The sequence below is a fragment of the Eutrigla gurnardus genome, assembly GCF_963514095.1.
Source record: "Eutrigla gurnardus genome assembly, chromosome: 13".
In the NCBI taxonomy this organism is placed as follows: domain Eukaryota; kingdom Metazoa; phylum Chordata; class Actinopteri; order Perciformes; family Triglidae; genus Eutrigla; species Eutrigla gurnardus.
Genome location: NC_139936.1, coordinates 19,456,201 through 19,469,398, shown reverse-complemented (window position 1 = coordinate 19,469,398; position 13,198 = coordinate 19,456,201). Strand labels below are relative to the sequence as shown.

At 39.4% G+C, this 13,198-nt stretch overlaps 1 protein-coding gene across 1 annotated transcript in view; it reads left to right on the top strand.

Annotated features, from left to right (window-relative positions):
* The window catches only part of smarca2 (SWI/SNF related BAF chromatin remodeling complex subunit ATPase 2), a 41,627-nt gene that overhangs the window by 18,787 nt on the left and 9,642 nt on the right, over positions 1-13,198 (top strand). The window contains exons 19-28 of the mRNA XM_084024341.1: positions 1,953-2,195; positions 3,343-3,456; positions 4,004-4,108; positions 4,576-4,662; positions 5,048-5,094; positions 6,265-6,431; positions 9,072-9,235; positions 9,425-9,652; positions 10,194-10,271; positions 12,673-12,891. Coding sequence (XP_083880467.1) covers positions 1,953-2,195; positions 3,343-3,456; positions 4,004-4,108; positions 4,576-4,662; positions 5,048-5,094; positions 6,265-6,431; positions 9,072-9,235; positions 9,425-9,652; positions 10,194-10,271; positions 12,673-12,891 — 1,452 coding nt within the window. The remainder of the gene's footprint in view (positions 1-1,952; positions 2,196-3,342; positions 3,457-4,003; positions 4,109-4,575; positions 4,663-5,047; positions 5,095-6,264; positions 6,432-9,071; positions 9,236-9,424; positions 9,653-10,193; positions 10,272-12,672; positions 12,892-13,198) is intronic.

Here is a 13,198-nt window from a genome sequence, read left to right as displayed (position 1 = left end):
TGTATAAGCAGCTGCTTTGAGCAAGTGTCAAGAGTACCTTTTTTGTGCATACAAAGTCAATGGATGCGATGCAAATGAGGCACGTTTTTTAATTATTGTGAGCTGCAATTGATTTATCGACTTCCCTGTGAGACCTGAGAACAGTGCACTGTGGTAGTCTATCCAACTTGTGATGAAGGAATGCACAAGCTTCAGAGAATCTTGACGTCGAATATTTGTAAAGCTCTTACGATGATAGAAGGCTGCATTCCTTGTATGTGACTGGAAAGTGAAAGCAACACGGGGGTGTAATGCGGTGATAGCAAAAGCTGGAGCCTGTGTTTTTGTCTCATTCTTTTAGAAGGCGTCTTTGATCAGCCATACTTCAGCGTCCTGCATATTTACATACATATTTAATTTGTGATTAGCGTAGCATCTCATTTAATATTAAGCAAAATGTTAAGAGGACTGGGAAACCGTCAGTTCCATTTCTAATCAAGACACTGAGCTTAGCTTGGTCTAAATTATGGTGGTATGTATATGTCAGCACGTTTCCCGGCTGTAATATTTATTATTGACTGCACAATGTGTTTATTTGTACACAATCAGTGGTGTGTATTGGTGCACTGTTTGTGTGTCCAAAGGTACAAGCATACTAATGCTGATTCAGGCTGGAAAAGGTAATAAAAAGAGACCACTCAATATTATTTGCTTCAGATGTGAAGCACTTCAAGGAGCTTGCTTTTAGAAACACAGGCCTTCAGCAGCTGATCGGCCTCCACTAGCAGCCCTTATTTCAGTCAATGGCTTGTGTTGCGGCCACTTTGGAGGGCAAAGAACATCTAATCTTGTCCTCAGCAGTTACTATACTGTACAGTAGTGCGCTATATATTACAAAATCTCTAGCTGCAACTGCATGTGGCTGGTATTGTGAGTCTCTGTAGGTGTCATCATGGCATAATGGGGTCCTGGAGCAGGAACTACAGCAGAAGGTGTTTATGTTTCTGATTGTCTGCTGGTTGCAACCATGCAAGATACAGTCGTAAAGAGGGATGTTAATAATTAGCCGTTTAACTGACAGTTGACCATAGCAATTTTGACAGATTCATTCTCTCGGTTAAACTGTTAAAAGAAATGTTGTAGGAAAAGAAGCTTTGCAAAATTCAGAGGGGAGCGGCTTATCAGGAGAAGAGCTGTCAGCCCACCTTATGTGAACCTGAACCGGAGTTGTCCCTTAACCCCCCTTAACTAGCTTGTGTCTTTTCAAAGCATTTATTCACTGACAAATTACACACCACACTGCAAGTCACTGCCAAGTTCAGACTAATCATCACACAATCGCTTATGCCGGCAATACACTGGTGGAAATCCTGGCGAGGGTATGCCAGGCAGCCACACAGCTGACAACCTCTCAGCTAAACCACAGCCCTCCTCCATGCTAGGCACTGATCTTGTCTGTTAATGATTAACAACGGCTGGCTCTTCTAAACATTCTAAATTAGCATCCCTAGTCACAAAACTTCACAGGCGTGGAGTTGAGATCAATATGGCCCAGGTTTGGAGTTCAAGCAAGGGCCCTGGAGGTAGGGGTTAGGAGTTTGTGTTATTTTGTTTTACAACTAAGTTTTATAAGCAGTCCAAACTGTAGCAAATGGGTCAAACCTTTGGGAGCTGAAATAATTCAGAGTACGCTCAAAAGTTTTCTGTTTATTAAAGGTTTACATGTTAGTAGGTCACATCACTTCAAAAAAGCAGTGCTTAAAGGCGTATAATAAGCATAATGAAAAAGGGAATAAAAATGTTTTTTTATATGCAGACAGAGGTGTACCCTAAAGGTATTCAGAGTAGAAAATCAAACTTTCTGCTCTGCAGTCAACAAACGGCTACATTGCAATCCAAAATATGTCAAGTTTATTTTCCACTATTTCAGTATAGAAATGAGGGTCCACTAAGTCTCCTCCTTCCCCACACAGATTCGTTGGAAGTACATGATTGTGGACGAGGGTCACCGCATGAAGAACCACCACTGTAAGCTGACCCAGGTGTTGAACACCCACTACGTGGCTCCGCGGCGCCTCCTCCTCACTGGTACGCCACTGCAGAACAAGCTGCCCGAGCTGTGGGCCCTACTCAACTTCCTCCTGCCCACCATCTTCAAGAGCTGCAGCACATTCGAGCAGTGGTTCAACGCCCCGTTCGCCATGACAGGAGAGAGGGTACGTACAGAGAGAAACAGGCCGGACTCTTACGTCTCCCAAAAGCAGTCTGCCACTGTTAAAAAGGGTCTTCTGAGCCCCCTGGGAACACCCAGAGAGAGAACTGCTGCCTTTAAACTAAAAAACATGTAAGTACACATGTATAACTTTTTGAATATTTTGGAGATACACACCTTGGTTAATACCTAACTTGGATACATTTTGCAAAGTTTATTTTAAAGCATTAGAAAGCTTTAATTTAGACACAGTTAACACTCATCGTGAATGAGGATGAATGTAATTAAGTCCTACAGGCTCTGACTGGGATCCTTATTAGCGATTCTTAGGTGCTGCAGTGTGGAATTTTTGCTTTCATTTTTCCACAAATTGTGATGGTATCTTCTCCCACAAGGTCACAGTTGGTTGAGCTGTCAACCTTCAAATGGTATGCTGCCTGAGGCTGAGGAAGCCTATAAACCCAATTTACTATCATAAAAAATCAAATGCCCATCTTTTAACTGGATTTCTCTCTATAACCTCTTAAACATTCAACCTACTGCTTCAATTGAGTTGGCAACTTTTTTTCAGGATGAGCTCTAACAGGCGGCAGCAACAAGCGTGTTTAAAAGAAGTTTACGAAAGTTAAAAATAGTTGAGACTTTTTCTCCATTGTTGTTTCTGGGGTTTTCAGCCATTAGATTCGTATTAAATACATTGTGTGTATTCTTGATGCAGTGTTGCTGCAGTATTTACTGCTCTGAGCTGCAATTCTAGTGTTGCTAGCAGTATATCGCTACGTTTCAGAGACTCAAATCATGTCTTTTTTAACAAACCTGGAAACATCTGCATGCTGGTATTTTGCCAATTGAATATCTTGTTTTTTCAGGTCTAGTTGTGAGGCCAATTTGTTCTTGTAGAATTCTGGAAGTTATTACATTTTCATACTTCTTTCACTAGTAGTGCTCCCAACGATCTACACTGCTTTGGTTAAAGTTAGAACTTTTCTACTACCCCCAGGATTCAGACGGTCAGGGAAATTGTTCAGGCGTAATGCATTGTTTATTTGTATATCATAAAGACACATCGTCGTGTTACTGTGGTGCTGTCCTGCTGCCCAGTGTGCACAACACAACATTTTGTGATGTTTCATCCTGTCTGACTTGTTTAGGTGGACCTAAATGAGGAGGAGACCATCCTGATTATCCGGCGTTTGCATAAGGTGCTCCGCCCCTTCCTACTACGTAGACTGAAGAAAGAGGTGGAGTCTCAGCTGCCAGAGAAGGTGAGACTTTTACCTGATTTAATGTAGCGTGATTATATTTGCTGCATGGTTTGCAGAAACCCTGAGCTTAATATGTCCTTGTAAGTCTGTACTTTTATCGCAAACACTGAAGTGAATTACAAACTAAATTAACGCTCACACAAAATTTACTCTCTTAAACTGGGATGTAAGTTATAATGGGTAGCGATTTGAGCGCTCTAGACTGTTTTGATTAGAATCATATTTACACTGAACAATTCCAAGTATGAAACATTTCTTTGTCTGGTATGAATGCATGCTTTAAGATGTGTGATTTTGAATGTAAAACAGTTACTTTAAGCTCTACAATTAATCATTATTGGAAAGATTCTTTAAAACGTGCTTTTAAGAAACTGAAATAAAGAAAGTTTGTGACTGAGCTTCATCCTTAGAGATTCTCCTTTGTATGCACATACAAAGGAGAATTTGTATACAAGGTTCCTGTACTATATTTTATGTCCTCTCTTACTCTTATTTCTAAGTGCAGTCAGCTCAGACCGATGCATTGTTTTTATTGTCATTCCCCCAGGTGGAGTACGTGGTGAAATGTGACATGTCTGCCATCCAGAAGGTTTTGTACCGCCACATGCAGAGAGGCATCCTCCTTACCGACGGCTCAGAGAAAGACAAGAAGGTAAACAGGCTTTTGTGTTGTCGTTCTGTGACTCTGCTTTGTTTTATCAGTGTGTGACAAACTTAAAGCTTTATAGCTTAGAGCTGCTGTTTGACATCTGAAGGTCCTTGCATTTTTGTGTATATTGCAGCTTTTTTACTTAACTTCTAAAGCTGCCCGTTTGGCTTTTGGCCTCAAAATGTGTTAAATTAAGGGATGTCTTGATCCTGTCTCAAAGGTCAGTATTGACTAACTCGCTGTAATGGTGAGTGAAAAATAGTTCCTGATTAAAAAAAATAAATAATAAAGCATACAAAAATACATTGTTCTAATGAATTTGTCCTATATTTATGAAGGGAGACCATACGATTCATAATCATTTTATTTAGGATTATTTCATTGTTCACTAGAAAACGACTAATAAGACTAGTAGTCATTGTTTTAATCTGTCGTTTAATGTCTTTAATTCCTGTTAAAATCCCCTTCAGGGTAAGGGAGGAGCGAAGACCTTGATGAACACCATCATGCAGCTGAAGAAGATCTGCAACCATCCGTACATGTTCCAGCACATTGAGGTGATCACTACCCGCTGACATACGCTTCTGAATACTGACACTAGAAAACTATAAAATAACGCTGGTTTCCTCTTGGGCATCTTTGTGTCATTTACAGCTAATTGCATATTTCTAACCAATGAAATAGGTTTAATTTGCAACGGTATTTTTTTAAATTTTGATTTGATCAAAATCTATTTTGTTAAACATTTCGTTCATCCAGTAACATCCAGGGTGGTGTCTCACATTGCTTATGTTCTTCTTGTTGAGAAAACGTTTTCATTCAAACAGATTTAATTACATAAATATCATCAGTCTTCCTGAATTTTAATTTGGGAGACTTGGAAGGTTAGTGATAGTTTGATCGTCTCTCCTTAGTTAACCCAGTAAATATTCTCTGTTGTAGGAATCTTTTGCAGAGCACATGGGCTTTCCAAACGGCGTCATCAGTGGGTAAGTAGGACACCCAAGTGGTCAGGTTGGCCAGGTTTAATCAAGTCCTGCTGAGACATAAGTCCTTTAATCCTTGATATATTCTTAAAGTGACAGTAGGCTTTGTAATTGTTTTAATATGGCTGTTGAAAGTCAAGTCTGAGTCCATGACCCCACCTAGATTTCTGGCCCGGTCTGTGGTTTTTAACATTGCAGACTGAAAGCTGAGCGCTGATTTTTAATCCTTCCTGATTGGCTCCAAAAACAACTACCTCAGTTTTGTCTCTGTTTCAGTGAAGAAAATTCTGTCACATCCAGTTGTTGAATTGGTTACATTCATTGTTTTTCTTGATTTTTCTGAACCTACCATCAAGAAAAGATTAGTAATAGAAAACTGGCCTCACGTCCTACATTAAAATGTTTACTTTAGTAAAAGTACAAACACCAGGGGATTAATAAAGTTTTACGACTATCTATAATAATACATCTTCATTCATTTGTTGATTAGATTCAGTATTTTGATTCAGAATCTGCAAAGTAACTAAAGTTGGTAAACAAATCGACCATTGCAGCAAAAAAGTACAATAGTAGGAGTAGATGTATATGACTGCATAAAATATAAATCCTCACGTAAGGCACAAGTACCTCAAAGTTGATCTTAGATTCCTTGCTGCACAAAATCTAATTAATCACCTGAGGCAAAGTCTGTTGAAACCACTGCTTGTAAAACACTCCCAAATCCCTGAGCAAGCTGCCGGCAGTAGAATTGCATTGTGGGTAATGTAAGTGCCAGGTTTTGAAGAGGGAGAAGAAGTCAAGGAATAAAAAAGCACATTTCTCTCGTTTCCCAGCATCAATTTTCATCATTTTACTTATTTTTATTTTTTAAGAACGCTGTTGAACGTTAGTCCGACAATAATGTAGAGCAATGTTAAATCATTGTATTAGCTGACTTATTTTACTTTACTTTGTGTAGAAATTGTCATTTACTGAACACAGTGTTCTACCAAAGCACTGCCTCACAGAGCTGCTAGTCTGGCTGGAGACAGAAACGATGCAAACAGGTTGCCAAGCCAAACAAATAGCTTCAGGGCATTATTATTAGCCAGTTTAGACTGTTGCGGTCAAACTATATGCCACAGAGACTTCAATAATTGATATGTGTTTTTTTGCCTCATTACCTCCACACAGGCTTGATCTGTATCGAGCTTCTGGGAAGTTTGAGCTGCTGGATCGCATCCTGCCGAAGCTGCAGGCCACCAGCCACAGAGTCCTGCTGTTCTGCCAAATGACCACCCTTATGACAATCATGGAGGACTACTTCAGCTACCGCAACTTCACTTATCTGCGTCTAGATGGTAAGCTCACACCTCCTCTTACGCTTTACATCTTAATAATGTGTATAATATATCATTATTAGAGATGTTCCAAGCCAAATCAGGACATATTTTAAAGTGTCGGTACCCGATCCTTCCTTTAATGCACAGCAACACAAAGTTGTGTCTACTTCAGCTGGCTGTTGTCTGGTTAAGGTGCTCTGTCTTTACTCAGCGAACGAAAGAAGCTCCACTCCGTCACATCACTCTACAACTGCAAGTCAGCTGTTTTTGTAGTTCTAGGGTGATATCTTATCATTCTCACGGATCATGGTACATCAATTTCAGCAGCCATATTACAGTCAAGTCCATTTTAATTTGATATTACGAATCATAAATTTGCCTCAAGGGGCTTTACCATCTGTACAGCATCTGCCCTTTGGATCAGGAAAAACTTTCCCTAAAAAAAAACGTTTAATGGGGAGGGAAATATTCACCCAACGTATATATCAAAAATATGTTTGATCATATTTAAATAATGCAGCGTTTCCCCTACCATTGTACAGGCCTGGCGGGGCCGCCAGGCCAAAAAGAAAAGATCAATACGCCAAAAATAAGCCACCTATCAATTCATTCATAAATCAATAATCATTTACATTAGGAGTGCCTCCGCGCAGCACAGTAGACTTGCTCCGCAAGACCGGTACCGGAACCGGACCGGTGCATTTATAAGAAAAATGCCGCTGTGTGTCTCCTTCCAAAATCCGCGCTCCTTAAAAACAACATCAAGCCATGCGTGTGTAGTATTAGGACGTGATGACGTATGTACAACCGGCTAACGGGCCAATGCCCGTTTGTGCTGGAGCCGAGGCACGCTACTGATCGTGCCCTTAGGCAGCCTATGTTAATAAAATAAGGATTGTTTTTTGATAAGCTGTGGAACTCTCTACCTGAATTTCTATTAACTATTAGGCTGTTGAGTAAACCTATAACTTATATTTTACTTGATAAAATACGACAATATATCCACTCATATGTCGTTATAGTGTTTTACAGTATCTGTAGCTATTAATGTGATGCTCATCATTTTCCAGCCATATTTTTCTGGCACCTAATTTTGGATCATTTCCATCAACTGGCACCTTAATAAGTCACTCTCTCCTTGAATCCTTGAAAACCTTGAATACACTCTGGTTGAACAAAAATGTTGAATGCAAATATAATAATTGCAGAATTGCAGACTGCTTGCTGTGCCACCTGACTTAATCCAACTGCACCAATACACCATCCCACACGTCTCGTCTGTTTAGGGTTTTTTCAGTCGGTACCACCGGGCCTGAAAAAAATTCTAGGGGAAACACTGCAATGTATTCAATCTTCTCACACAAGCAAAAGAATAATAATAGGCACTATTTGTCAGATGCCTGGTCAGAAAAAATCTTGCACTGAAATTCAAACAGATTGCTGTGACCCATTACTTTTTAAGTACTTGACTTTAAATAGTTATGACCTGGATTTATTTCATCCCTGAAGTAATATGAAGTTAAGATAATCACTGGAAACTTAATTAATGTTGCTTCACTTTAAGGCATTTTCTTACTCATACATTGCTGTTTAAGTAACCTGAAGACATAAAGCGGCTGAATAACAATATAAACACCTTGAGTTATTCTACTTTGAGGTAAAACATTTCAACTCATTCACATAATTAGTATTTTGCTCCATCCATTCAGAGCTTTCAGAACCAAATTAATAACAGACTTGTATCATGCATGCAGCCATGAACCTCCTTAGTGAGCATAATATAAAGTCCCAGTGTAATGAAAAATACTTTTCCCAGTTTTAATCTTGTGCCCCTGTGTTAAATCTTCATTTATATCTTTTCTCTCTGCATTCAGGGGTGTTTACCTATAGCATCTAATTAAATGAGACTTTCGGCAAATTTTATTAATAATGTCGTATCACAACAAAAGTTGGACACTTATCACATACAGCAGGGCTAGAACACACTCATGATTTTGAAAGCAAGCGTTACAGCGCAACAGTGGCACGTTTTTAAGGGATTTATTGGGACAGCCTGATCGCAATAATCCAGCCTCAAGGTAACATATGCATGGGCTAGTTTTTATCTTTTTCAGACAGGATGGGCCTGATTTAGAACAATGTAACGCAGGTGAAAGAAGGCTGTCCTTGAGGTTTGTAGTGTATGAAGCGATGGCAATCCAAACAATAGAAGCTATATCTTTAGACAATGATTTTTGGGTGGAGTTTGGGCCCAATACAAAGTAGAATAACTTCAGTCTTATCTGACTTTAACATCAGGAAATTGCAGGTCATCCAGGTTTATATCTACAATACAAGATAAGATAAACTAATCCTTTATTAGTCCTACCAACTTGTGGACTGTAGTAGCTAACAGCAATAAGGAGATGGATAGGATGAGAAGCGAGCATACAATACAATATTCGGTTTTACCGTGAAATCCGTCTGCTACACTAAAGACACTCAAACTTGAATCTGAAATATAAACTGGTTGTTTGGCCATCTGAAACAGTTTTGGTCTGGTCAACCAGGTTGGTCAGAGATGAAGCACATTATCCAGGGGCCTCATCGTACCAGAAGAACGACTCTTTTCAAATTGTACGGACTTTTCATTTCAAAATGATCACGCTTTGGTTTCAGGAACCACCAAGTCTGACGACCGAGCGTTACTGCTGAAGAAATTTAATGAGGAGGGAGCTCAGTACTTCATCTTCCTGCTCAGTACCAGAGCAGGTGGCCTCGGCCTGAATCTGCAGGCTGCAGACACTGTCGTCATCTTTGACAGCGACTGGAACCCCCACCAGGTACCTCCGTCATAGGTTTTATTATTGTGACCAATAAAGACGTTGTCTGTGCTCACTGTGTGAAGGCTTTCTTATAGTCTGTTGTTTATAGTGTTGGCAGTTCTTGGTTGATGCAAACAAAAACAAAAACAGATTTAAAGGGCTATTTTCTGAGGATTCCTCCTTCCCTCTCTCCTTTGTTGCTTCCAGGACCTTCAGGCTCAGGACCGGGCTCACCGCATCGGTCAGCAGAACGAGGTGCGCGTGCTTCGCCTCTGCACCGTCAACAGCGTGGAGGAGAAAATCTTGGCCGCCGCTAAATACAAACTCAACGTGGATCAGAAGGTCATCCAGGCGGGCATGTTCGATCAGAAGTCTTCTAGCCACGAGCGCCGTGCCTTCCTCCAGGCCATTTTAGAGACTGAGGAGCAGAATGAGGTACGCCGTGAGTTTCTAACTTATCTTGGAAGTAAGACGGGGTAATTTTTTAGATTATGACTGTGTGGGGCTGTAAATTGATGTTTCCCTCTAGTTAAATGATGCATGTTGCGGCAGAGATTTGATTAGATCTGTTCAGCAAGAGAAATATCCCTCACCTATAATATTAGAAGTTTTTGTAATTTCATCTTGTCTATTTAATTGATATTTGTTATGATAGATACACATTGCTGCTTGGAAGTTTATGAGCCCTCCAGACATAGTCATTCATTTTGTAAAATAAAATTAAAATAACGTTATTAAATTTACACACAAACCACAATTTGTAAAGCAGACTTTCCAAATAATAGACACACACAAAAAAAAGGGTTATTTTCATGATTTATTCAGACCAATCCAGAGTATGAATCCTCTTGCTTTTATGCTATTCCTTGGTAGTTTTGCTGTAATGTTTTGGGTCAGATTTGTTTTGCATTGATCTATGTGGCTTCTGCTTTGCTGTTTAAAACTGTTTTTATGCTTTTCCCAAATGTAACTCCAGGAAGAAGATGAGATACCCGATGATGAAACCCTCAACCAGATGATAGCCCGCAATGAAGATGAATTTGAGCTCTTCATGGTGAGAAAAGCACACATTTTTCTGACTTCTAATCAACATTAAAATTGCAGAGTGGACCTCTGAAATCACCGGGCTTAAAGAGGAGAACTGACAGCTGGTTCTCCTACATCTAGTCCCAAATAATTGTAGGTTGTCCATCATATATAGACCATTATTCAGATTTAATGTCACAATTTATTGAGGCGCCTTCAGATTCAGCAGCAACATTCCCCCAAACGCTTCTTCTTGCATATTAAATTATTGCATGGTACAGAACTCAGAGTCACCATGTCACTCACTCTGTGTTTGAGACGTCTATTACAGCAGGTCTGTCTCTTGCCTCAACTATTAGTTTGCTCACCTGCTTCATAATCAGTATTTCAAAACTGCACTACACATCCTCCTGCTTCACTGATTCCTGGTGGTGTAGCCACACACTTCGTGTTGCATCCAGCTCATATTGTATCTTCATAACGACTGGGTGTAAGATATCAAATATTATGGCGTATCTTTAAAAACACGCTACATTTTGTGGATGCAAAGGATATGGCAAGAATTGTCCTCTCCTCTTTAGTAACATTAAACACGCACCATCCCAGTTCTCTATCACAATGAATGAGAGGATGTTACCATGGCAGTAGTCTTAATGTGCTGTAGGGCTTTACTGAATAGTTTGAAGCTTCAAAGCTCATCCATCTATTCATCCACTATCAATCACTGCTTATCCCAGCTGACATTTGGATGAAGGCTCACCTTCGAGTTCACCTGGACGGGTCACCAGACGGTCACACGGCTGACACATAGAGACAGACAATCATTCAAAACTCATAATGTTGAAATTCCTAATCGCTATTCAATCACTACATCCAATGTCAGGCTTACATGTATTTTATCTCTCTCTCTTTCTTTCTCTGCTGCTATAATGGATAAAGTCAGGGGTTTTGCAGGTCGAGTTTGAGTGGTTGATTAACGCACATTTTTGTGGATTGGCTCTCATTGAGGACCATTACGGATCGAGTGTGTGTGGTCATTAAAAAACCCTTACTCTTGTAACTGCTGTGTAGGATTGTTTCAGACTCATCCAAACAACTCCAGGAACACCCGGGCATTGTAATGTCAAGCAGTCAAGTGAATTGAAAAAAGATAGTTGTAATCATTTGTTTAATCTAACGAGGTATTTAATTGTTGGCGTTTTCATTGCGGTCAAAAAAGTGTTAACAAAGGGGGGCATGCCCCTGTATTAAAGGCTCAAGCGGTAATCTAACAGCACCATATACATTTTAATTATTTCGATATCAAGTTATACATATATTTCTCTTTTTCTTTTTTTGAGGGCGATGACATAATATGGTGACAGACATTCAAACCTCAGTAAAAGCTTCAAATGTAAAAATGTTTTTGGTACAGCTGTAATTTCCTGATCAGATAATGTGACATAGTCCCCCGCCTTGCAACTTCACTATATCATAAAATAAATGGTAGAATGAAACCCAGGACAGTAGCGACTTTAATTAAGGCACAATATGGCAAGATCATGTACATCCATTAAGTGACATGGTGGTGACATCTGATTTGGAAATCAAAACTCCACCAAGACACTGCAGTTAACCCCTTGATTCCCATGTAAATCAAGTTGAAATGAAAAAATGCCTTTTTAACCCTTTTAGATCACAGCTCTGGTCATATTGTGCACTGGAGCCCGACCGATATATTGGCGGGCCGATATTATCAGCCGATATTAGGCATTTTCCAAACTATCGGTATGTGACAAATGGTGTCAAATGAATATTTTAAACATAAAATAAAAACTGACGAAACACCCTTATAGAACTTAACAGAATTTGTCTCCAGTCTTGTTCGAAGTCTTTTAATACTGGTAACTTTGTGTTTGGTTGTTGTTGTTATTGTGTTTTTGTTCAAAGGACTTTTAAGTTTTATATCTTAAGTTTGTATTTTTATACATTTTATTTATCAGAAATTTAATATATTTTGATGTTCCTCTGTTCCGTTGTGACAATAAAAAAAACAAGTTTATTTTTAAACTGCATTATCATATTATTTTAGTGAAGAAATAGCTACAAATAACTTATGTTAGGGAAATCTGTCAATGTTTTGTTACGCGTTTCTGAAATACAAAATAAAAAAATATATCGGCAGATATATCCGAATATCAGATTTTTAAATCAACAAAAATGTGTTAAATATTTTTAAATCAAAATTCTTCCTGTAAAACTCAATATGATGTCTGCTTACATAAGCTTGTACAAACCACTTGCAACCAATAATATCATGAAATCCATCCATCTACAGGTCACAGTACCAAAGCTAACTTAAAGGCTCCATTTATCTGGTATAACATAATGGAAGCATGAATTGTGTCAATGTCTGCTGTTTGACCCGATGTGGCCTTTCTCCTCCGTAGCGCATGGACATGGACCGACGGCGGGAGGATGCCAGGAACCCAAAGCGCAAGCCTCGTCTCATGGAGGAGGACGAGTTGCCTTCATGGATCATCAAAGACGAAGCTGAGGTCGAGCGGCTCACTTACGAAGAGGAGGAGGAGAAGATGTTCGGACGAGGATCGCGCTGTCGTCGGGACGTGGACTACAGTGACACGCTGACTGAAAAACAGTGGCTGCGGGTACATTCTCAAATTATAGTTTATACATAACAAAATATATATAGCAACATTGTGTCAGCCCATCTTTCAAAACTTTACGTCTTGTTTCTACTGAGTAGGGAAATCTTACAAAAGTCACAAATATGGAGTTTCCATTTTTTTAGGGCTCCAGAACCCAGTAAACAGCCGGTTACTGTAGTTTTAGCAATGTAAATCAGGGATGGAAGAAGTATTCAAGACATTTTACTTTAGTAAAAGTATCTATTCTGGTCATTGACAATATGGGGCCTCTTACAACTAAATGATAATATCAGGTCTTAAAAGTCAC